At 35.5% G+C, this 26,233-nt stretch overlaps 2 protein-coding genes and 1 pseudogene across 2 annotated transcripts; 2 read left to right on the top strand and 1 right to left on the bottom strand.

Annotated features, from left to right (window-relative positions):
- The first annotated feature begins 6,921 nt into the window (after window positions 1–6,921).
- LOC149003876 (ABC transporter C family member 3-like) lies at window positions 6,922–12,628 on the top strand (annotated as a pseudogene).
- Window positions 12,629–14,364: 1,736 nt separating this feature from the next.
- LOC149003875 (polygalacturonase-1 non-catalytic subunit beta-like) lies at window positions 14,365–15,354 on the top strand. The gene has a single exon (XM_089168481.1). The coding sequence runs from the start codon at window positions 14,365–14,367 to the stop codon at window positions 15,352–15,354; it is 990 nt and encodes a 329-aa protein (XP_089024607.1).
- Window positions 15,355–23,499: 8,145 nt separating this feature from the next.
- LOC149003874 (uncharacterized) lies at window positions 23,500–26,013 on the bottom strand. Its single transcript, XM_089168476.1, has 2 exons — window positions 25,941–26,013; window positions 23,500–23,873 (listed from the first exon to the last, which is right to left on the bottom strand). The coding sequence occupies exons 1-2, from the start codon at window positions 26,011–26,013 to the stop codon at window positions 23,500–23,502; spliced, it is 447 nt and encodes a 148-aa protein (XP_089024602.1).
- Window positions 26,014–26,233: the final 220 nt, after the last annotated feature.

Here is a 26,233-nt window from a genome sequence, read left to right as displayed (position 1 = left end):
TTTTTGAGAGGCTAGATAATTATTTTTTGAACATTCACATTTGAGCAGGCTATGCACCATCAAGAGTTTCTTGTAACTGGAGTTTGCCCTTGGGTCAAACCATATAAACAACGAGCCATTTAGAGGGTTCAACATCATAAAAAAGAAGCCCACATTAACCTTTCGTTCATTCAGTCAGGTTAGCATTTGAGGTGTGGTGAGGCGCTCAAACGGATGCAGCAACAGGATGAAAATACATTGATTGCAGACGTTGCTCTTCAGTACATTAATTCTTTTGTGCAAAAGGTTTCTCCCTAAAATGTAATCAGACCATACTGTTAGAGCAGGTATTATCCAAATGCCATGGGATCCATCTCATGGATGTATTGCAAATTGTTCAGATAATTAAATTTATTCATTTACAAACATCTTCTGTGCCTTAACACTGTTATACATTCACCTTGTATTGGTGCTGCTCCTCAACAAGAAATTTTTTTGGTGTCCTCTTGCTGCTGGTTGGGTAAAACTTAATATTGAAACTTAATATTGATGGGTCTTCTTTGAGAAATCCGAGAAGAGCTGGGGGTGGAGGTGTCTTTCGAAATGAAGTTGTGATGGTTTTTAATATTAGTGTTTTTTTAGATATTAAAACCAACTTTGAGGTTGAATTGGAAACTTTCATTCACGGATTGCATTGGGCAAGACACTCACAAATCACTAAGTTTTTGGTAGAAAGCAATTATAAAGATGTGGTGGTTTTAATTCAACAAAAGAAAGTCCATTGGTATATCCTTCAACAGTCGAGAGAGTTACAAGAATATTTGATGGCTATAGACTGGAAGATTTCACATTGCTATCGTGGATCTAATACAGTGACAGATTTTTTGGCGACTTTGGCAGCTAGAACGGGAACTTCTAAAATAAACATTTATTGGTCAGCTTCAATCCTTAAAGAACTTGATTTGGATGCATTTAGACGTCCTAGATATCGTTTCTGATGGGTTAGTTGTTATCAAATATGAGTAGGAACCAGTGAGGAAGGGTGTTGTTGCGGGTGAGCGAGGTTGGTTCCTCATAAGTTACTAATTGCTGTATGTATATTTTTTTCTTCACTTTATAAAATGATCCTTTTTTAGCAAAAAAAGAAAAGTTTATCGGAGTGACCACTTTTTTTTGTTAAAAGGTCAATAACATTGTCTTGATGTTCTACAAGTACCCAATATTATAGAAAATTTATTATCTGTCACAAGATTTATCAATGACCCGATTATTCTTTTCCCAAGTATCCATAAACATCACAACTACCAATCAAAATCAATTTACATTTTGCTAAAAATATTCTAAAATAGATTTTTTTTTTCTCTTCCTACATCAACCATATCTTATTTAATCTACTGACGTGAAATATTTCCTTGATTAACTGCTGTGTTGTATTCTCTATGCGAAAAGTGTTCTTCCCAATTCTTGCTGTGAAATCCCCCAGATTTTTACCCCTTTAACCTGTGGTTTAAGACCGAGAACCTGGGCCTTGATTCGGCGACAATTGTGGACCATTCAATTCGAGCCCGAAGGATTGTAAATTAAACAAATGTTGGTAGATGACCCATATAATGACTCAAAAACTCTTCTAGAGTTTAAGTGAAGAGAGAAGATTAGTCTCGATAGTGTAAAAAGGGTAATTTTGGAATATCTGTAGATCAGTGATGGAGAATCCGATTGACGCAAATAAGGTACCAAAATGAAGATCGTCGAAAGACCTTCCAACGAGCCAAAGATCATCAAAATCGGAGTTCGTTTGGGGGTCCAACCATGAGCCAGAAGTTTGAGCCGTTTAGGTGAACCAACCCCCACCCCATTTTCTATTTAGGGGCAAAATTGGAAATTCGAATTTTAAAACCCTATTTATGTTTTATCTCATCCGTAAACGCATTTTTGGAGGCCAGAAAGAGGCGGAGGCTTTGGAGAAAAGGAGAAACGAAAGAGAGGAGCGATTTCCATTCTTCGAAGGTGCGGATCTGAATCTTGCAAAATTGTTACAATTTTGTGAGTATTTTCTCTCATTTCCTTTTGAGGAATCTTGAAAGGGAAGGTTGTTAGGTATCTGGTTGCTTTCCTTATTGTATTAATGTCCCTTCCTAGTTTGTGGGAGTGATATCTTTTCTCTTCTATTGAGGGATCTGTGAAAGGGAATAATGATAGGTGCCCAGATGCTTATATTTTCTTATATTAATGTTTCCTTGAGTTTGGGAGTATTGGTTTATCTCCTTGCAAAAGATTTTAGAATTTTGATTCTCTAGGTCACCCACGGGTGATTTATGAGAGTCAAATTTGGGGCATTTTGATTTTGGTCAAATTTAATAAAATTGAAGGTACCCGTAAGATCCTTTTGTTGTCAATTAGCTTTCCCCAAAATTCGTTTCGTTAGACTTCAAGTTGGTGGCAAATTAGTGACCATTCACTAGTGAGGTTGAGAACTATCCTTTAACCTAGTTTTCGATTTGGGTTTTTGTGAGAAGATTTTAGGATATCCTTTGAAATCCAAATTGGCTCTAATTTGTGATAATTATTTCTTTTGCATAAATAGGTTAATATATCTTTAATCACTAATTTGTGGGAGTGGATTCTTGGATTTGGAGGAAGAACAAAGTAAAAGGTGAGGAATATACTTAACTTATATTACATGTGTAATGATGTCGGTACTTTCATTATTGATATCTTGTATTGCTTTAGTATTATCTTGTGGTTATTTTATGTCTTTTGTTAAATATGAATTGCTATGATTTATGTTTATTATTACTTTTGATGTTGCTCCTTGCTTTGAAATCTATTATTGTTGTTATGAAATGGAATGTGATTGTATGAGAGGAGAAATATTATTATTTCTTCTACCTTGTATTTTCTACTAGAGTTGTGGGTTCACCCATTGCCCTAGTGATATTATATGATTGCTTATATTGTGGTTGGGAATGGGGAATGCCCTTTTGGCATTTCGCATAGGATACCAAAGGAGGCGGTATGGGACGATTCCATGGTGCCCTTGGCTCTTCCCGATTACTAATTTCCATATTTAGGGCATGTCTAGAAGTGTTTGGTTAGGTGACCTCATGAGTACTACTACCCTTTCGGCAAGGGTATTGAAGCGGTTAACCGTGATGTTAGTGGTGGGTCCCGATGTCAAGCGGCCCACTATCATCATAGAGAGGTAGGGTTGCATATAATAGATAAGGGCTCATGGACACTCAAGACCGGTGAAATGACCCGTGAGAGGACATGGAGATCATCCCGTCCATTATATGTGGATGACCCCGGGTTAATGAATGGGGTCCAACAGATGCCTCCATGAGGATTCCACATAGGTGGGAAGGTATTGAACCAACAGAGCACAGGCGGAGGGGAGATATCCGGACCAATGTAGTATGAGACCAATGACTTGCAGGGCCAAGAATCCGACACGCGCGGATCATACCAATGGTGATGGAGAGAGTGGTGACCAACCCCAACCAGGCGACAGGACACACAAAATCGTGGAGAACCCAACAGACGGCACGAGCCGGAGGGAAGAGTGATGAGACCGCCCAAAGAAGACCGGGTGTGACAAGCGTGTACCATAGAGACCAGATAGAGTTAGGAGCATAATCATTCACAATCATATCAGTCAAAACATAGATATCATGGAGTGGGGTGGAATCGTGAATGAATGCAGATATGATGTGAGTGACCCACCGAGTCGAACTATCCAATGTCCAAGAATACGAGAGAGGACCCCAAAGGAGGATTCGGCAGATATCTCGAAGGAGGACCGAAGAAGAAGGGACGACAGGAGCTCAGAGAAAGACTATCTTGGGTGGGATTCCAAGAGAACAGTCTAGTTTAGTTTCCGCGGAAAATTATCCTCTTCAAAACTCGATGTTATACCTTTTATTTGAAGTAAGGATGACCGAACCATTATCGATTTGACAATTTATACTGAACTGATTTATCTTGTCCATTTAATTATACTATATCATGTTTGTATGGATTGCCGAACCAGATCTGCGGGTATCACCCCACGGGCATTCGGGTATGACCGGATCCGGCTGGGTGGGGTGTGACACTTGCAATGATTAAGTTTTCGAGTTTCCTCCACATTTTCCTTGAACGGTCATGTGTTGTCTCCAAATTTGGTCCCTACAATTAAACACATGGGAGGTTTATTCTAGCTTAAAAATGTATGGCTGTTATTCATAATAAGGGTAACTTTAATTAAATAAAATCTTAGGACTTTCAGCTTTAGATGGATGTTTTTTTTCATGAAATTTATAAATTTCTTCTTTTTTTGTTAAGCTAGAAGTTCAAGACAATTAAACATTCTATAAGTAGTTGTAGAGGAAGGATTAGTTCCTTGAATGCTCTTCTCTTCTTTTCATTTGCAATTACAATTTTGGTGCAGGAAATATTGGTTGGGTCAACAACACTTAGGGTTGCATATACAACAAGAACAGAAAAATTGAGCCATACCCCTTACCCAATGATGTTGACTACATGAATGCAAATAGTTAGAAGAGAGGAAAATAGAGATCTACATTATATAAAAGAAAACTTTGAAACAGAACCACATTCCCTAAGTTAAAAATTTTATAGAAGCAAGAAAATAAATCTAAAAAGATAACTTAATCAGATAATAATCACTTGTGTAATAACCAAGAGAAAGAGTTATTACCGTATTTGTTGACTATTACTTTTCATATAAATACAGATTCCTCTGGATGAATATAAATGTGGATTTGGAATTGAATTTCAATTATCTGTTCACACCCTTACCCTTAAGGCAGAAGTGAAGTTGAAATTTTGCTCCGACAATGATCTTAAAAACGAAAGTTTTCTCTTATTATCGAAATTGGGATATTAGAGACTATGTATTGCCCTAATGAACTTATTAATAAAAGCTTTATTCATTTTAATATATTAGAACTAGAAAAACTTCCATCTATATAAGTTCGAACGCCCCTAACTTCTCTCGATGTAGCAAAACAACTCATTCACACAAATAAACATACCCAACTCATTTAATCTGTCTGTCCCAGATCCAGCATGAAGCATTTTGTTATGTTGTTGCTTGGAAATTTGATAATAGCTTACGTTAGTGTAAGAAAAATGATATAGATATTTTTTCATTCTTGCTATTACTTGTTCTTGTCTATCTTTGTTATTTAGCTGTAAAAATTTTCTTTTGAAATTGCAGAGTTGCCAAGCTAAAAATGCCTTTTCACAGTACTGGGAAAAGCATGGTCTTCCACAACCTCCAAATTGGTTAGTTGCAAAGGCTTCTCCATTGAGTTCACATCAAGGCTCAACCTTCATGAAATTTATGGAAGAGAATTCATTTTCTTCCCACCTACGTTCATTCTGTATATTAGCTAATGTTGCTTGTTCTACAAATGCATTGTTGAAAAATACAATGAAGGACGATTCCCTCCCACCAATAGCTGCATGGATTGCTGCTAAACTCAAATATGATATAAAACAAAGTGGAACACCTTTGCCAGTTGCTAGCCAAGGAGGATTGCCATATTTTAGAAGGTCCATGGTAAATGAAGGAGGTTTCATGCCTATCCCTGATCTAAGGGATCCGATGTCATATAAATCATTTTTACCACAAAGTCTAGCATCAAAAATTCCATTTTCCTTTGCCCAAATCAAGGAACTGAAGAAGCTTTTTGGTGTGGAGAATGATTCAAATATGGAAGAGTATATTCAAGAAAGCCTCAAGGTATGTGAGAAAAAACCAATTCGAGGTGAACAACGTACTTGTGCAACTTCTGTTGAGGCTCTTGTTGATTTTATTGTGGGGAAATTAGGGCACCATGTTCACATATGGAGTACAGAAAATGTCGAAGGATCATATGAGAATGTTACAATTGGATCTGTGAAACTTGTCTATGAAGACCTCTCTGAATCACCAGCCTTATGTCATAGTCTGCCATTTCTATTTCAAATCTATTATTGCCATATGTTGCAGAAAGTAAAAGTATATGTAGTTGATATACATGCTCGAAAGAAAATGAATCAATTGATCATGGCATGCCACTATGACACTTCAACTTGGAACCCAGACCATCTTGCTTTTAAACTGTTAGGATTTGGCCCAGGCGTAATTGAAGTTTGCCATTGGATAAATGAGAATGGAATGATATGGACAAAGACTCAAGGTTGAGCAACATTTGAAGATATGATTATCTTCAGTTTCTCATGCTTGTATTTACATTATGCTACTTATGTTAATCAAAAGGAAAAATATTAATAATCTATTTTGACTAGCTTTGGCTGCCTTTTTGTAACAATTCCTTTGGAAATGTTTTTCTTCCACAAAATTAACAATTGTTTATTCTTCATTGATAGATCATTCTTTGAACTCATTCTGAAACTGCCCTTTGGATTGTTTGTGTTAAACTACATTGGGGATAGACAAGGTTGGACATATATCAACCTTGTTGTCCAGCTGGATTTCGGATTCAAAGCGATCACTTGGTTTGTGACTGCTGCTTATTTGCACATTCAATTTTCTCATTCAAGTGAGCACAAGTTCCCTCTTTTACTAAGGATATTTGGTGCGCATTCTATTCTCTAATGTCGAGTTCTTATTTTTTTATACATCTTGGTTTGATTGGGAAACATTTGTCCTGCCATTGCTGATGTGGGTCTCTGATTTTATATCCATTATCGCAGCCCATGATGAGAGGCGGGAGAAGGAGATTCCCATCTTGGAACCCTGTGAAAACAACAGCAAACAAGAAACGAGGACAGGACACAGTCAAAGACAGAGTCAACCCCAAGCAAATGCCAACTTAGTACAACACCCGGATGGACCCGCTGCCCAGATATAAACAAGCATAGACAAAAGAACCTCAGCGCCAAGCGAAGTGCCAAGGGATTCTCATTTAAAATAAACGAATTGATGGTAAGATGGCAACATCCACAGTTAAGCTGGTGAAGGCATTATTTCCCACGACTCGGAAAGAAATTCTATGAACAGCTCTTTTATCTATTATATCCATATTGGCTTCTTATGTTGGACCATACCTTTTTGACTCCTTTGTTCAATATCTTAATAGCCCTTACCAACTAAAATATAGAGGCTATGTAATAGTGTTTATTTTCTTTCTCTCGAAGCTCGTAAGTTCTGTTTCTGAGAAACATTTGTTCTTTCAACTAAGAACAAATATGACGATTAGGGTTCATGCTGCCTTAGTTGCAATACTTTTTAAGAAGAGCCTCAAGTTATCAAGCCAATCAAAGCAGAGTCATGCTAGTGGAGAAAATATTAATTTGATGAATGTTGATGTTGATAGAATTGGCTTTTTCAGTTGGTACCTGCATGATATTTGGAAGTTGCCTGTTCAAGTTGTGCTAGCATTGTTGATTCCAGTGGAAAAAATACAAGAAAAATTTCAGGAGGAATCGATGAAAGCAAAGGATAGAAGGATGAAAATGACACATGATGCACTGAGGAATATGAGAATTCTAAAACTTCAGGGCTGGGAAATGAAGTTCTTGGATAAGATAGTTGAATTTAGAAACTCTGAAACAATTTGGTTAAGGAAGTTACTTTATACATTAGCTATGACTTCCTTTGTCTATTTATGTCCTCCAATGTTTGTATCTATGGTTACTTTTGGGTTTTGAGTTCTCATGGGAATTCCACTAGAATCAGGGAAGATTGTATCTACACTTGCAATAATTAGTTTACTAAAAGGGCCTACTTATACTCTCCCAGACGCGCTCTCATTGGTAGTCCAAACAAAAGTTTTCCCTTGATAGGATAGTCTCATTTATCTGTTTGGAAGATCTTCATCCGAATATAGTGCAGAAATCTCCAAAAGCAAGTGCTGAGGTTGCCGTTGAGATAGTCAATGGAAATTTCTCTTGGGATCTTCGTTCCCCTAGTATAACATTAAAATATATTAATTTTCAAATATATCATGGTATGAGAGTAGCTGCTTGTGGTTTTGTTGGGTCAGGCAAGTCTAGCTTACTTTTATGCATATTGGGGGAAGTGCCAAAGGTAGTTGGAGCCATTAACCTGTATGGAACAAAGGCCTATGTCCCATAATCACCATGGATACAAAGCGGCAAGATAGTTGATAATATATTGTTTGGCAAAGAAATGGACAAAGAAATGTATGAAATGATCCTTGAAGCATGCACATTAAAGAAGGACCTAGAATTGTGTACCTTGGGAGATCAGACAATTATTGGGGACAAAGGGATCAACTTAAGTGATGGGTAAAAGCAAAGGATCTAGATTGCACATGCTTTGTACCATGATATTGACATTTACTTGTTTGATGATCCTTTTAGTTCTGTAGATGCTTACATGGGTACTCACCCATTTAAGGTATGTTCTTGGATTTCCTTGACAAATCTAGTTCACAGTTATATGTTTTTTTGCTTAAATCACAATGTTTTTGAACATAAAGTTTGACTGAAATAATATCTAATTCAAGAGTAGTGAAATCATATTTATTGAACAAATAAGATCTACAAACACATGCTATTAAATAATGCATTTGTTTCTTCATGAAAACCATTGTTTTTATGTTACTTTTCACTAGGATTTTATTTTTATTTTTTTTATTAATATCTATAATTACTTGAATCTTCAAACAAATGATTTTTTTTTCCTTCTATTTTATTACTATTAATTTTATAATAGGTTATGAACATCTAAATTTTTATGACAGGAATGTTTTCTAAGATTACTAGGTTCAAAGACAATAATCTATGTTACTCACCAAGTAGAGTTTTTACCTTTTGCAGATCTTATCCTGGTGAGAATGTCATTCTTGTATTTCCACTTCAATTTTCTTAACCTAAATTTATAATAATTAGTTGCCTTTTTATTTTTTATATTTTTTATATATATATTTTTATGATAGGTCATGAAAGATGGAAAGATTACTCAAGCTGGAAAGTATGAAGAACTTCTTAGTTCAGGAAGTGATTTTATGGAATTAGTGAACCCACATAAAAATGCTTTAGTAGAACTCAATTCTACAAAATATAGTAAATCGATGGGTAATGAGAAGATTCAAGATAACAAGGAAAGGGAATTCAAAATCGGAGAATTAAAAATCTCAACTGGGCAAGAAGAACAAATTGTCCAAGAAGAAATGAGAGAAAAAGGTGGAGTTAGTTTTTTGTTCTATTGGAAATATGTTACCATAGCATATAAAGGGGTTTTTTTGTACCATTTATATTACTATCACAAATTCTTTTTCAACTTCTGTTGATAATTAGTAGTTACTGGATGGTGTTGGTTATGCCGATTTCAAAGGATATGACACCTCATATTAGGGGATCTACTCTCATTTTTGTTTATGTTGCTTTTAACACTTGGAAGTTGCATTTGTGTACTTCTAAGACCTATACTCATTGTAACTACTGGATTCAAGACAGCCACTCTGCTCTTCAACAAAATGCATTTGTGCATTTTTTGTGCTCCCTTATCATTTTTTGATTCTACCCCAAGTGGTAGGATTTTGAACAGGGTGAGCATATATGTTAACTTTTATTTCTAGGATATAAATGGTCTATTTGATTAGGATAGAATTTAATATAAGTATTAATTGTCTTTTATTATGTAGTCATCCACATATCAAAGTGCAGTTGATACTACAATTCCACATCAATTTGAAGAACTTACTATTTGAATTATCGCGTTCCTAGGAACAACCGCAGTAATGTCACAGGTTTCATGGCAAACGTTAATGGCTTATGTTCCAATGACCATAGCATGCATTTGGTACCAGGTAATTCCCCTAATGCTATAACTTAGTATGAGTAAACATTGTTATTATCCATATATATATTTCCACCATGATTAACGTTCCTTTAATCAATGGATCTTAAACTTGCTTTCTTCCCACAAAATTGGTACCTTTTTTTTTGGATGTATATATACGTATCTGGGAAACTGGTAGATTCTAAGTCTAATAGATTTCTTGAATCAATAAATATTATATTAAAGATATGTATTTTTAAATCACGTATTCTATTTTGAGTTAATGTGAAGTTCTTTGAGAAGAGGGGGCTAAATAAGACCGATGTGCTTCACTTCTACAATAAACCACACATTTATGTTTTTGGGAAAATGAACAAGGTCATATTATCTAATGGATCACTAGCATATTTGGAGTTGGCAAAAACTTGGGTATGAAATCGTGCATCATTATTTGAATTTGAAGTTTTATAGTTAAAACATTATAGATAAAAGAGAAGGATGCTAAAAGATTTTGAATATGATTTCATGTTTACTAAACTTGGATTTGAAGAAACAATTGTTGGAACAAAGCATAAATTGTATATATTTCGGTAAACGTAAAATAGGAAGTAGCTTGCATAAAGAAACATCTCATTAAAACAAACTGGATGTGATTTTTTGACTATCCATAAATTTATTACGGATTTCATTTTTATCTCATCATACTTAAAATTCATTTTTGTGAACTTTTTTGACTTGTCGAAATATTACATAGCTGCATCACGAGAACTATCACGGCTAATTGGAGTGTGTCGTGCCTCCGATTATACAACACTTTTCAGAATCTAGTCTAGGTTCAACCACAAGACATGTTTATGGATACAAACCTCAAGTTGGTAGATGCGTATTCCCAACCTAAATTTTGATTCTCTGGGACAATGGAATGGTTGTGCTTTCGCATGGATATGTTGGCATCCATCACATATGCGGTCTTGTTGGTATTCTTAATCTCAGTACTAAAGGAATTACTTAGTCCTGGTAAATAGTTGAACTTGAGCTTTAAAAAAAAAAAAAACATATTTAAGGGTAACAACCAAAGCATGATCTGAATCCCCCCCCCCTTTCTTGAAGGTGTTGTCGGTTTAGGAGTTACATGGCTAGACTTCAGTCTACATGGTGTTGTATGGGATTTTAGCATTCTTGAGAGTAAAATCATATCTGTTGAAAGAATAATGCAATATACCTGCATCCCAAGTGAACCTCCTTTGCTTGTAGAAGAAAATAGGCCAAGTTATGAATGACCATCAAAAGGAAAAATTGACATTAGAGATCTTTAGGTAATCCCCAATCTAAATTCATCAAGTTCATATCTCTTTTCTAATTTATTTGTTTTATGGAGGAGACCCTTTGAGGCCTAATATTGTTAGATGACTTTCCCTTTAACTTGTCAAAAATTTCTTATATACATCATTTACCATTGATACATCTATAGGTTCGATATGCCCCACACCTGCCTCTTGTCTTGAGAGGTCTTACATGCACTTTTTTTGGAGGGATGAAGATTGGTATCGTTGGGCAAACAGGAAGTGGTAAATCTACTCTCGTACAAACTCTCTTTCGCATGCTTGAACCTGTAGCTGGTCAAATTTTGATAGATGGTATCAACATCTCTAGAGTTGGCCTTCATGACTTAAGATCAAGATTGAGTATCATCCCACAAGACCCCACTATGTTTGAGGGGACTTTGAGAAACAATCTTGATCCACTTGAACAGTACACTGACGAACAAATATGGGAGGTGAATAGCTTTTTCCTTTTGATGAGTAATCTTCAAATAGTTGCCAAAAAATGATGAACATAACCTAATCTAATTGTGTTTCACATGTGGAAAAAACACATCACTATTGATTAGTTGGAAGATATGAAAATTTATGAACTCCTTTCCCCTTTTGTTTTTTCTAATTTATATATATTTATTTGTTATTTTCTTTTAATTTAGATATTTGCGATCAATAAAACAAAAGCCATTTCATTGGATGAACCTTTATCCAAATTTTGGCCTAAGAAAATCACCTGGCTGAAATCTAGGATGCGCATTGTTTTCCTTTTTCATCATGGGGACACCCTTCTTTGTTCATTTTATAGTCTGCTAATCCTATCTTTATGTATACATATGTGCTATCTTGAATTGTTCCAAAACATGATAAGATGATATTGTGTCTTTGTTTTATCAGGCTCTGGATCAATGCCAACTTGGTGATGAGGTTAGAAATGAGGAAGGGAAGCTTGACTCTCCAGGCCTGTTCCTTCTCATTCACTATCTAATTTTTAGTACACAACCCTACTTCCCAGTACTCTAACATCTTTTCCAAGAAAATAAGAGGAAAAAAAGAAAAGAAAAAAGAAGTGAGTATAAGATACTGAAAATAACTCATTTCATATGGTGGCTATAACAGTGATCAAGAACGGAGAGAATTGGAGTATGGGTCAAAAACAACTTGTTTCTTTAGGGCGGGCATTGCTCAAGAAGAGCAAGGTGTTAGTACTTGATGAAGTTACTTCATCAGTGAATACTGCAACTGACTATCTAATTCCACAAATGCTGAAGCAACACTTTTCAAAGTGTACTATATATCATTACAATCGCACACAGATTAACATCAATTCTTGATATTGATATGGTTCTCCTCCTTGATAAGGGTTAGTGGATGAAAATTAGTAGCTTAATTTTCAATGCATTTAGTTGAGTTTGGTTATTTATCTTTTCATTCATTATTTTGTGTTTGATTACGCTAACATATGCTATTGTCTTAATTAGGACTTATACTGGAATATGATTCCCCAGCCAAATTGCTAGAAATGAAATCCTCAGCCTTTGCAAAGCTTGTTAATGAGTACACTCGAAGATAGTTCCTAGTCTATGGAAGGCAAAATATATGTAACTATGTGAAAGCTGCATGAGACTGAGGTACTAATTGATATAAGGAGAATGGAAAAAAAGTTGTATTTTTTGGTTGAGAAGAGAAATGGTGGAATGGGTATCAAGGTTGCTTGTAATCATTTGAACACTATTGCAGTCCAGTTTAAAGTATTCAGGTTACAGAAGAAATGAGAGAAAATTTGAGGCTCTCTTCCAGGAAACTTTGGTTATGATCACAGTAGGGATGGATAGTGCCTTAACTAAAGACGTGGGAGGTATATAATTGAATTTGAAACCAAAATCCTTTGTTTTAATTAAGGCCTTTGTTTTAATTAAGGCCTTTGTTTTACTCAGGTTTCTCTTGGTAAAGTTTGGTTCTAGCAAAAAAAGGAAAAAAAAAAAATATATATCTGAAATCAAAATATTTTTTCTGGCCACCCTCAGGCAATTTCTATGTATCCATATAGTCAAAAGTCTCAATTGATTGATAAATATATATAATCCGCAATTGTTTGATAAATAAATTCCTAGGTTTTTGTACTTTTTCAAAAGTGGCCCTCTGGATTTCATTTTATTGGTTACAAATGGGGGTAGCAAGGAGATTCCTGCTACCTTGATAGCAGCCAAGTTTCATTCCCTCTGAAGCGTGCCAATAAATTACTTTCTGTAAACTTTTCGATTCTTTGAATTACAATTATGATATATTTCCTATGCTTTAAATTTTCTTATCAATTCCTCTCCTATAAAATATTTATTTTCATGTTCATACAATTATTCCTAGAACCAACCACATGGGAGGTTATTCTGACCTAAACAATGAATGGCTTAGGTTTTTCAAAAATAAAGATCAATTACATAAAACATGAGGACATAATTTTTGGTTGATATGCTTTTGTTTCAGAAAATGATATTATTCTAATTATTTTTGAGTAAGAAATGTTATAGGAGAAGTCTACAACTTCTGGATAGTAAATTCCATTTCTTGGCTGCATAAGGACTCTAAGTAGTTGGAATAGAATTGATATCTTTTATGGAAAAAGACTAACAGTATTTTGAGGCCCTTCAACAGATACAATGTCATTTAAACATTTTTTTTAAAAACTTAAAATAAGATTTCTAGCTTCTTCTTAGACCTTACAGTAGCGTAAGTATAGATCACCAATTTGAGAGGAGATTTGAATTATTCAGCTCTTATTTATGAGGTGTTATTTTACCAACTGAACTAATCCTTTAAAGTAACTATTAATAATTTAACTTCTTATATATTCCTGACTAATACTGTATAAACACTTAGAAAGAAAAGAAAATTAGGAAAGTAAATTGATGAGAATAACCCAGATGAGGTCCTGAGGGGCAGATTTTTAAAATTTGAGGGATAAAGTGAAGTTAAAAAAGCCTTTTAACAGTAGTAAAAAAAGTGAAAAATTTCTTTTCTTATTCTGCTTTAAGTGCCGCATAAATTTCCCCTCTAATATAATTTCAAACACCCCAACCCTTGTCCATGCAGCAACCCAACTCATTCCCACAAAGGAGTAGATCTAGACCCGAGACTTTTTGTTCATTGGTTCATTCCCACCATGAACCATCCCATCTTGTTGGTTGGACTTCTCATAGCATCATGCTTTACTGTAAGAAAAACTTTTCCTTTCCATAATTCATCATTTTAAGTTGGTTATTATTTGTTCTTGCTTGATCTCTGTTGTGGTTTATTCTTTTCATTTTACCCATGAAATTGCAGGTTTCTCAATCTAAAAATGCCTTTTTACAGTATTGGGAAGAGCATATTAGTCTTTCGAATCCTCCAGATTGGTTAGCCGCAAAGACATCTCCACTGAGACCCTCTCAAGCAGCAGCCTTTTTAAAACTTATCGAAGAAAAGGAATTTGTTCATTACCTACGTCTGTTTTGTACACAAGCTAATGTTGCTTGTTCTACAAATGCAATGATAAAGAATAAAACAAATGATAGTACCCTGCCACCAATAGCCCAGTGGAATGCTGTCAAACTTAAATATGATATAAAACAGGAAGAAACAACACCCCTATCAGTTGCCAAGCAAGGGGGATTGCCATATTTTCGGGAGTCGATGGTGAAAGAGGGTGGTTTAATGCCTATTCCTGATTTAAGGGATCCAATGTCATATAAATCATTTTTGCCACTAACTCTAGCATCTAAAATCCCATTTTCCTTGGCCCATATCATAGAACTGAAGGAGCTTTTTGGTGTAGATGATGAATCAAATATGGAAGAGTATATTCAAGAAAGCCTTGAGTTATGTGAGAAAAAACCAACTCAAGGAGAGCAATACACTTGTGCAACATCGGCTGAGGACCTCATTGATTTTGTTGTCCAGAAATTAGGGCACCATGTTAGCTTGTGGAGTACGGAAAATATCGAAGGATCATATGAAAACGTAACAATTGAAACTGTGAAACTTGTTTATGAAAGCCTCTCCGAATCACCTGCCTTGTGTCATAGTCTTCCTTTTATTTTTCAAGTTTATTACTGTCATGTTTTACAAAAAGTAAAAGTTTATGCAGTTGATATACATGCCCAAAAGAAAATGAATCAAGTGATCATGGCATGCCACTATGACACTTCAACTTGGAATCCTAACCATCTTGCTTTCAAACTGCTAGGTTTTGGCCCTGGCCTAACTGAAGTTTGTCATTGGATAAACCAGAATGGAATGATATGGACAAAAAATCTAAGTTGAGCAGCATTTGAAGATTTCATCAGCTTCTCTGTTTGTATTTACGTTATGCTACTTATGTTTTTTTGGGTGAAGTTATGATACTTATGTTATTGAAAAGGAAAACTAGTGATCTATCTTTGACTTGATTTGATTGCATTTCTTTTTTGTGAATGCTGTTCTTCATTTATGGATCATTCTGAAAACTCCATTCTGGAACTGTCTTTGGGATTGTTTTTAAACAAATGGTGGTTTTGTGTCTTTGTGATTCATAAAGTTCTGCAACAGATTTTTATCCCAGCATGAGCACCTGTAAATTGCGTAATTATGGCGATAAACAATATCCTGAAATTTACATAAAGTGCCTCATGTAAAGGATAAGTCTCTGAATTCAAATCCACTGTAACTAACTCTATCCTCGATTGATTTTATCTCCAACCGATCAAGAAGAGTTTGAGTTATAGTTAAAGTATCAACAAGTTGTAGAGTTTGATTGTAAACAAGTTGTAGTTTAAATTCAAATTCCACTCACTAATCTGAGTGTGGAAAAATTCTCTCTAAAACGAAATTCTAACTCCTCAAAATGAGACCAAGCGGCACTTTTGGTATCAGGGTCACTGTAGAGAGTAGAGAAATCATCAACAGCTCTTGGAGCCTCCAAATGTTGTATTCTCTATTTTCCAAGTGTTAGATGACTCTTTTGAATTTTAAAATACTGTTGTAACCATCAATGATAAGTAAAAAAATAAATGCCAACGAAGTTTATGTCAAAACAAATTTTTTACTACGATGAATATTTTCAAATTTATTTACCAAAAGAAAATTCCAAAGTTTATTCCAAAGTTTCTTCTTCACTCAAACTTTTTCTCACTCGATCAAAGTTTTCCTTCCATTGTCATTTATGTTGATTAAAAAGGAAAAATAATTTTTTTTTCTAAAATAGGCTCCTAGAACGAACCACATGAGAGTTACGCATGTATGCTTAGATTCTCTTCAATTAAATAATTAAATAAGTTTTGCAACTTTAAGCTTTTGTTCTTAAATACTTAGGGAAAATTTATCAAATTGACAGATTTTAAAAAACTTTATTTAATATATTTAATTTTTTTTTACTTGAATGAATCTTATTTTTGAATAATTACCGAATGCTAAATTTAGTAATAATTTTTCTTGCCCAACTAATATTTGACGATGAACTCTAAGATCTCGACTTTTGTTTTGTGTTCTTTATTTTTTATTTTTATTTTTGTTACTTCTTTTCAAACATGGGGTTAATATTATAATTTGTAATTTTTTCTTTAGCTTCTTTAATACAAATGACCGTTTTAAAGGAAAAGAAAAAGAAAAAGAAATCTTTCTGCTTGCTTTTCTGGGCTTTAATCATTTGCTCTCTTATATTTCTCTCCTCTTGTCGATCTTATCTTCCTTCTAGTTATTGAATTTTTTTATTCATTCAAAACAATAAAAATACCTTCTTATAAATAAATGTTACAATCCGTTTTCATAATGCAGAGTATTGACAGTGGGTTAGAAGCACAAACTGAAGACGTAGGTTTGTTTGACCTTGCACAGTTGCACATGATGAATATGATAAGCAAATGTCATCATGGATGTTGTATAATAATACTACCTCATGTTTCAAGTAAAAGAAGATTTCTACATCGAAAACTTTTACAACTGAACCAACCCTTGGGTACTTTACCATTTACAATCACACAATCATAACAAAGGATTGAGCGATCATCGATTTGCCAATTGCAAGCTTAATATCCAAGGAAATATTTGGTCAACATCTTTGTTGAAGGACCAGTTCAGTTATCGCGTTTTTCTCTTATTGCATTAATTGGACACCCAGAGAAATCCCTCTAACACGGTTCCGGAGGATTCAGACCAAGTGATTTCCTATTTTTAAGGAATTTAGGGATAAAGAGACATATGTCATTCATCTCCATTTCCTTTATAACTTACAAAGCGACCTCTCAGGTCTCAAATCACCCATCAGATACGTTACCAGCAAAGGCCACTCTCTCCAAGATATTGTTTTAATTACTACAGCATTCTTGATTCCATGTTTAACTGCACGAAGAAGTTAAACGTTGGAAATCCAGAAACCCAGAAACAAGGAACTTAGTTTGTCAAGGTGCCTCTCCTCTCTCTCTCTCATGTGAGATTTTCTTTATACTTCTGTTCTTTTAGCAGGATTATGGACGCTTACTAGCAGGGCTTCACATAAGCGTTTCAGTACTTAGCTGATTTATTTCGTCTCACATTACTAAGTGTTTGGAATAGGCAATAAATCATATACATCCCAAACTTTTTACTTATCATTATTTTACAAATCTTCTTGCTCATTAAACATTTTTTTTTTGTCTACTCGTTAGCAGGTTCAGAACTACATCTGAAGGTGATATGGTTTGTATTGGACTAGCTACATGAACTATACCAATTAAATCGTATCAAGAAGGATATAACATGGATGCTTTTAAAGAATCAATGAATCATGTGGACAGTCAGATATTCATCTCAGAGCCTACTGCCATGGTTTTCCTCCATTGGTTTTCTGCTGCTTCTCACTTAATTTTTTTGTTAGCTTTATTTATTTACTGTTCTTGCGAAAGACATACGAGGCCAACTTTTAAAAATTCAAAACGAGTTTTGAAGAATACAGACTTTTTGTACCACTGGGTAGCTCTCATTTCTTGTATAGGACTGTCTTTCTATGATTTTCTCTTATTCATGTTAAACTCCTTCTTAGAGTATAGGCAAGGTTGGTCATATCCAGATCTTGTTACACAATTCGATTTTGCATTTAAAGTAATCGTTTGGTTTACGATTACTGCTTACTTAGATATCCTATTTTCTCATTCACCTGAGAGTAAGTTTCCCATTTTACTAAGACTTTGGTGGTCCTTCTACTTCCTCATGTCCAGTTCATATCTTGTTATACATCTCTGTTTGATTTCGAAACATTCTTCCTTACCATTCCGGTTATGGGTCTCTGATGCTGGACGAATTGTTTTTAGTTTGTTCCTATGTTATGTTGGGTGGTTTACTAGAGGTAGAGACGAAGATTTCCATCTTTCAGAGCCTTTTTTTTAATTAGTTCTGGTCAAAATAATGGTGGCAATCAATGGACATACATCGCGTGTCAATGGAGGGAGTTTATCTCCCTATGCAAATGCTGATCTTCAAAGTATTTTTGCTTTCTCTTGGATGGGTCCTTTGCTTGCACTTGGGTATAAAAAAATGGTCGTAAAACCTTGAAGATGTTCCTCATCTTGCTGACTGTGATAATGCCAACGTGACATTCTCTCATTTTAGAAGTAAACTTGAATCTGAAAGCGATGGTGGCCAAGGAAACACACTCAAGCTGGTTAATGCATTGATTTTCACAATGTGGAGAGAAATTTTATGGACAGGTCTGTTCTCCATCATCAACATATTGGCTTTATATATGGGACCATACCTTATGAATGCCTTTGTCGAGTATCTCAATCGTCCTCACCAGTTAAAATATGAGGGCTACACATTGGTGGTTATATTTATTCTCTCGAAGCTCATAAGGTGCTCATCAAAGAGACGCTTGTTCTTTCAATTGCGAAAGATGGCTATTAGGGTCTGTGCTGCCTTACTTGAAATAATCTATATGAAGGGTCTTAGGTTTTCAAGCCAATCAAAACAAGCCCACACTAGTGGAGAAATCATCAATTTGGTCACTGTACTTATAATAATAGTTTGATTTTTCATAGGCTCCTATGGTGGGATAGACCTTTTGAAGAATTTTGAAAGTCTTTATAAAGGTATTCCATATTTGTTGCTTTTTTATTTATTTATTTATTATTTTAAATAAAGGGTTTGACTTTTATTGATCAATAAAAAGAGAATTACACATGAAATATGAATCAAATTCACTAGACCTGTAACATCAGTTGCCCAATTATACCCAACCTTAAAAATTGACCCTTGCTCTTGAATCCAGTATTGGCAAAAGAGGTCAACACCGTAACAGTTGAATCCCTAATCAATCCACCCACACCAGCTTGACCTCCGCCCCCACCCCCTTAAAAAAAAAAAAAAAAAAAATTCAGCTTGACCTGAATTCCCCAAGGCAGAGCCATCAATATTGAATTTGCTCCAGCCCTCATAAGAGCATTGCCACACTACCTCTTTAGGGGACTTGCAAGGCATCAACTTGAATTGAATTGCCGCCTTCTATTTTTTTTTCCCCCCCCCCCCCCCCCCCCCCCTTTTTTTTTTTTTTCTCCCCCCCCCCCCCCCCCCTTCCTCTTCTCCCCCCCCCCCCCCCCCCTTGCTGTTTTTATACCACTTTCGCCCAATCCGTTCCAGGCTTTGACCCTTCGACCCGGGTTGCACACTTGGCTGTGGTGGGTGAGTCTCCCAGCGGGGATTTTTTGTATCCACAAGGTTTCGATACCGGAACCTTGCTTAAGCGGACCAAGTTGCTTACCACTTGGACCAACCCCCGTTGGTAATACAATCACCTTTTAATTGAAAAAAGTGTTAATTATTCAACACACTGAAGTTTCTCAACTCAAGTCAATAAATTTGTCTTCTAGAAGACCTTTCCCACGCTTAACATGTTGGACCTACCCTTACAGGTGATTTGATCTTAGATTAGCGAATATTGTAGGGTAATGGTTCACCTACTTCAAATTCTTTTGAAACAGACATACATATTATAATAAAAGAATAAGCATAGTTGGCAATAATTAATAGCTATTAGCGAAGAAATCATAGATTTGACTCTCCTTAATTCCTGCAGAAATTATTTCCCAAGTTTTAACCTTGAGGACAAAGTTAATTTTCTAGAGGGTGGCAATGATGTGTCCATCGCTAAAAAGGGAAAAGGCAACATGGAGGGTCAGCATGGTCAACCTAAAAGCAAGGTGGCAGAACCTCCTAGAAGGTCCGAGAGAATGATCAAGCCTCCAGCTTGTATGAAGGGATATACCTAATGAAGGATGGTGATACATGAGTTACATAGAAATGCCCTCCTCAAAGATGAATCCGGATCCCTAGGTCTTACGGAATGTTGGTTGTTAGTATATAAAGTAGTTCTATAACCCTAGCAAAAGTAGACAAGATGTTAGTTCTTCTGCCTCTGTCTTCTATAGTCATGCAATGGTTGTCTACTTATCATGCTATATTGAGAGAAAGCATGGAAAAATAACCCTTGGGCATTCGACCATCACTTTGGGTTAGCACCTCCATGACCCTACTTAGGTTACTGGTATACTCTCTCACAGATTCAATCAACGCTTTGGAAAACCCTTGCTAACCTAGTGAATGACATGCCAATGTTATCTTGTAGCCCTTTATGGACTTGGCTGTCACTTTAGGAAACTCTTAAATAAAATCATTCTCACCCTCGCACCTCTATTTCTTTTAACGTTCTCACTCCATTTCCTTTAGCACCTCACACCTCAAATAATAATGCAAGAATAGAAGTAAAATCCATACCATGAGTCAGCCAACACCATTACCCTATTAGGTAGGATTTAGCATGTCATACTATCATTAACCATGCATTCTAGTGCTGAAATGCACATGCTTAAATCCATACACAAGAACTGATCTCGTATATAACCACACATATATGCATGTAATCATTGTAATAGAGGCAATAATTTCAGTAGAACTTAACGGAACATAACATATAAATTTGAATTTGATTAAGCAAACATCCCTCACATTGGTGTTGGAGTTCAAACCCTTGCAATATGAGATTTATTTTATATAATAATAGAATCAGGTTTAGAGTCTAGGTGGGATCGATATTGCATTATGCATGCGATCTTCTTCAAAAATTTCTGGGAACCCCTTTTGATGGAAGATCCAGACAAAAAGAGATGAATTGGATATAGTTTTGAAGTTCTAATAAATTTCCAGCATCAAATGCAAAACAACTTTATGTAACCTATGATCACGGCATCTGCTTGGTCTGAAAAGGGTTTTGGAGACTTGTCTGAATTCTTCAGTTCTAGCGTGCCGAACAAAAAGACCGAAATTAATCAACGAAACTTGCCTTGAATCCGACCAGTGCTTTCTCCTGTAACTCCCTTTAATCTTTGGTAATGGCATCTCTTTCTAAGTAATCTGGTTCTCCAATCGAGAGAAAGGGTTTGTGGTTTTTTCTATGGTGAAGTACTTGTCAAAGTCCCTCTCCGTCTAGTTTCAATAAGAAAAATTCTGACTTGAAAAATAAATAAATAAAAGAGAGCTTTCTGTTGCTCAAATTAAATTCTTTAGTGGGAAGCATTCCGTGATAAAGAAAGGACAGCGCTTCTGCTAGTTTCTGAATATAATTGATCAAAATACGACTTGGTCTCTTAGGCCTTTTCTTTTATTTGCCATGAAAATCTCCATCAAACAAAGACTTCTTTTTTGTCTTTGCATCAAATAATCTTCTGGAATTCCAAAAAACCGTTAAAAACATGATGTAGCTGAACTATACTTATTGACTTTACACTAGATGTAGCTGAACTAGGTGTATTGACTTTAGTTCCATTATCAAAAGATTGTCAAATGCTGCAAATCTTTCTTTGTATGTGAAGGAGTATTCACAATTAGTTAGGAACACATTGATGTAGCTGAACTAGGCTTATTGACTTTACACATGATGTGTGATATAAAATACGGCATCTATCTTCTAATCAGTAATTATTATTTTTGGAATTTTTTATAAGGACAATCCAAAATGAATAGCGGCAAGCACAGACACTTGAAGAGTACATCAAAATTACTAGAGACACTCTAAAATGTCTCTTAAAATTTTAAATTAATACACATTGTTAGATATTTCCATAAGTCATAGTTAGATAATCTCATAATTCTAAAATTACCTTGAATCTCTAGTGACTACAAATACAACCTAAGGCTATAGCAAAACTCTTGTTTGTTACTATGTTGATATTTCTTATTTGAGTCTATGACAAGAAGTAGATCTAATAATTGTGATTATAAGAATAGAAGAGATCACATTCAAGGTCCACCTCTTGTCACACGCATGTTGCCTTCCAAAAACTGTTAGAACCAGAGGAACAGTATAGGCAGATCAATATCAGACAAAGAGAAACATAATACAAAGTAGTATACCTTATGTCAAAACCACTTACCCGAATGAAGTAGAAGAAGCGGAAACAAAACCAGCATGAACTCGAACAAGGTGAGTTGAGGCGTATGTACAATACTTTTTCTTAAGGTATTTGAACGCCCCCTTTAGTGTAGACTGGGTTTGACCTTGGCGTTTTCGTCTCCAAGATACAACAACTCCTTAGATCTGAAGGCTAGCACTTCAATAGTAACTACTTGCAGAGGAGATACGAAGGTAGAATACAACACAGGAAGGAAGAAAACAAAATTGATATTTTTCTCACTTATTAGAACTCGAATTTTTCTTACTTTAAAAACCAAAGCCAAAAACTCTTGTCTTAATTTCTTCCTAACCTAGTATGGACACCTCTATCCGAGAGTGACATCTGTACGTAAAGTCACCTCTGTTGTGACTGATCATACAGTCACCTCCCTATAGTAAAAACCCAAAAATGGGTTTTGGATCATAATCCACAACCCATCATAGACACTTAATATTATTTAAAAATATAATAGTGTCCTAAGGCTTGGTCAGATTGGGATCCATGGACCACGGCCATAATCACGTCCGACTTGGCCCAACTTGGTGCATGCGTGTGATCCATATTTAACTCTCTATTGACATACACCCCACTTAGGAGCAACAAATGTATATATAATCGATATTATCATTAGCTCCATCCGATGTGGGACTAAACACATGGTAAATATAAAAAAAAAAAAAAAAAAAAAAAAAAAAAAAAAAAAAAAAAAAAAAAAAAAAATTATATTTTTTTTTTTTTTTTTTTGGTATTGATGCTTTTTTAATACTGGAAATGTAATGCCGTCTACAAGGGTCGAACCCAAGACCTCTCCACTAAGAAGCATGGATCTTTACCACATCTTCATTTGTTTGTGCCCTTTGATTGAGTCCTTATAAAGACCCAACAGATCCCCCAAGGGGCGTGTCTAACTACCTCATTGAGAGCATCCACAAGAAACTGAATTTTCCTAGAAATAAATTTTTTTTTGGAGAAAGGGAGCTTTGATTAAATAAAGAGAAAAAAAGAAAGAAAATTACATTCTGAAAAATTTCTTACCATTAGCATCATCCCGAACAAAAGCAGAAAGAGCTAATGGAAGAGCATTTGCAGCTAGATGGATTTCTTGGGAGGTATTAAGGAAACCTGCCAGGAAGTCCGCACAAACGTTAATCTCCCGAACATGATGAACAAAATTACATATCAAAAAACCACCCCTTAACTCCCTAATCTCCATGATCAAATCAACAACCCTCCAAGATGTAGAAAAATGTCCCTGAATAGATTGGATGGCCACCATGGAATCAGATCGAATTTCTATCATCGTCAAACCCATTTCACGAGTAGTCTCCATGCCACGCTTGATCGCATATAATTCCAATCGAGTAATATTTTTCTCATTACTACCACCTGCCAAAGCAAATATAACCTTACCATGACGATTTCGGGCAATAGCCCGTACCCACCAATGTCTTCTCGACTAGAACCATCACAATTTATAGCCACCCAATTACCTTCTGGCTTGGGCCATCTATGACAAACCGCCTTTGGAAGTTGAAAAGTCACCCCAATGTGCCATCGAGCAAAAAAATTCCTATCTTCTTGAGTGTCAGTAAGTTTGAGTGGAGGGTGTGTGAATCGCAAGCGGGTATCCTTCTTAATTTTTCCCAATACCACCTGAGCTTCTGTAGTAGTACCACTGAATATTCGACTGTTCCTTTCCTCTCAAATTCTATATATAGTTGCTGTCATAGAGGAACAACGGACTGCAGCTCTTGCTGTCGGACCTGCAAAATGTGTGGTGATCCATATGAGTTCATCCTTCCAAGAAACCAATGGCAACCTGGTATACCCATTTAGCTCTAAGATATGACACCATATTTCACTAGAGTAGGTACAATAGAAGAAGATATGATCTAAGTTCTCTTCACATCTATTACAAAGCACACAAGTTGTCTCTGTCACTACGCCCCAATTACGCAACTGGCTTCTTGTTGAGAGGCGTTCTAGACATGCCAGCCAAGTGATAAATGCAAAACGAGGGTGATTTCTTTTTGCCCAGACCACCGCCGACCAAGCAACTTTATCAGACCTCTTACGCGGGCTATCCCATGCAGTGCGAAGCGAAAAAAATACCATTTGTGCTAGGCATCCAAACTACTGAATCACAGGGAAGGCGAGAATAAATTAGATTACCTTATATATGCCGAATTGTCAAAATGCTTGGATTGGAATCTTTACATCTAGAAGAGTCCTATAGAGTAAGAATCAAACAAGAATCTTAAAACAAAACTAGGGAGATAGAATTTTTAATGTTTTGAAACTTATCTAAATAACATATGTATTATATTATTTGACATTTTAAAACCAAAATCCAATAACAACCACATGGATATCAACAAACAATTTTTCTAGGGTAAAAGCAAACAAAAATTCGGTTGACAGTAAATTGATTTTATTATTATTTTGAAGGAGAGAGGAAATTCGTTCTTAGTTGCCATTGTTTAGTATTATTTTAAAATTTTTTTCCTCTTTTATTTATTGAGTTTTCTTTCTCACTCCTTGAAACCAGTACGAACAAATTTGCCATTTTCTTATTGTACTGATCAAATGGGTAAGGAAGTATCATTAAAATCAGTAGCATTTGTTTTTCCAAACTATGTTGGATCACACTTTTTATTACCTTCTTCATTTCATAAGCAAGCACCATAAAATGCTACAAATTTTTTTGGGGAAATAAGGAAGGAAATAATAAACTCCATTGGGTAAGTTGGGAGAGACTTAGCAAATCAAAGGAGAAAGGGGGTTTGGGATTCAAAGACTCAAAATTACAGAACATAGCCTTTTTGAAGCTGGCTTGGAAACTTTTTCAATCTCCAGAATCTTACTGGTCTCAGTTGATGAAAGGGATTTACTATCCAAACTCAGATTTTTTATCTGCAAGGTTTGGGGGAAACCCTTCATGGGGGAGTGGAGAGGGATTATCCAAGCAAGAAACATGCTATTAAAAGGTCTCAGATGGAGAGTGGGAGATGGGGTCAACATAAAGGTGTGGGAAGACCTATGGATACCAGTAGAAGGGAAGAGAGTTTCTTTGGAGATTAAGCGGCCATCAGGGTGTTCAATTGAACGTGTCTCAGAACTGATTGATCAAGATCACATATATTGGAAGATTGATCTACTCAACTCACTCTTTTCTCCAGAAACTTGATTTAGGAACCAGATTGTGAGCTTCAATGTTGTAAAGAAACCAGAAACTAGAGTTTACCTAAACGTCAATTTTTAGCTTTACGAGACAAGCTTTGGGTTGTTGACTCCCATCGCTTGAGGGGGCATGTTAGGGAGTGACAACTGTCATTGTATAGCTGTCTTATAGTATTGTATTTTTTTTTTTTTGATACATAAACGGGGTTAAAAAACCCAAATCTATATAAAAAGAGCTGGTCAAACAATCCACCTAAAGGAACTCCTCTATACCTTGAGGGGGTACCTGAAAGAAATGGTTGTTCTCCAATGTTGTTGTTCTCTTTGCCATCCAATCAACAACCATATTTGCTTCTCTATTAGTATGAGTAATGATGATATTTCCATGCAAATCTACCAACTCTCGAATCGCCACAATAATCAATTTAATACTTTTGTATTGTTATTACTATAAATAGGCTGTATGGTCTTTTAAACAATATATGGAAATATCTTTACTCTCTCACAAAAACAAACTACCTCAAAATAAATTATTGAGACAGCCCAAAAAGAACATGCTGAATTTG

Source organism: Hakea prostrata, chromosome 9, assembly GCF_041222555.1.
Source record: "Hakea prostrata isolate BN-2017 chromosome 9, UWA_Hpros_2, whole genome shotgun sequence".
NCBI lineage: Eukaryota > Viridiplantae > Streptophyta > Magnoliopsida > Proteales > Proteaceae > Hakea > Hakea prostrata.
The sequence above is the reverse complement of the archived record's forward strand: the minus strand, read 5'-3'. Positions and strand labels throughout refer to the sequence as shown.

Bases quoted from the DNA above. Each gene is read 5' to 3' on its own strand.
- LOC149003875 (XM_089168481.1), top strand. From the start codon at position 14,365: ATGAAATTGCAGGTTTCTCAATCTAAAAATGCCTTTTTACAGTATTGG.
- LOC149003874 (XM_089168476.1), bottom strand. From the start codon at position 26,013: ATGGTTGTTGATTGGATGGCAAAGAGAACAACAACATTGGAGAACAAC. The intron at 23,874-25,940 runs GTATAGAGGAGT...TTGCTTTGGCAG, and splicing joins CTTTCAGGTACCCCCTCAAG to GTGGTAGTAATGAGAAAAAT.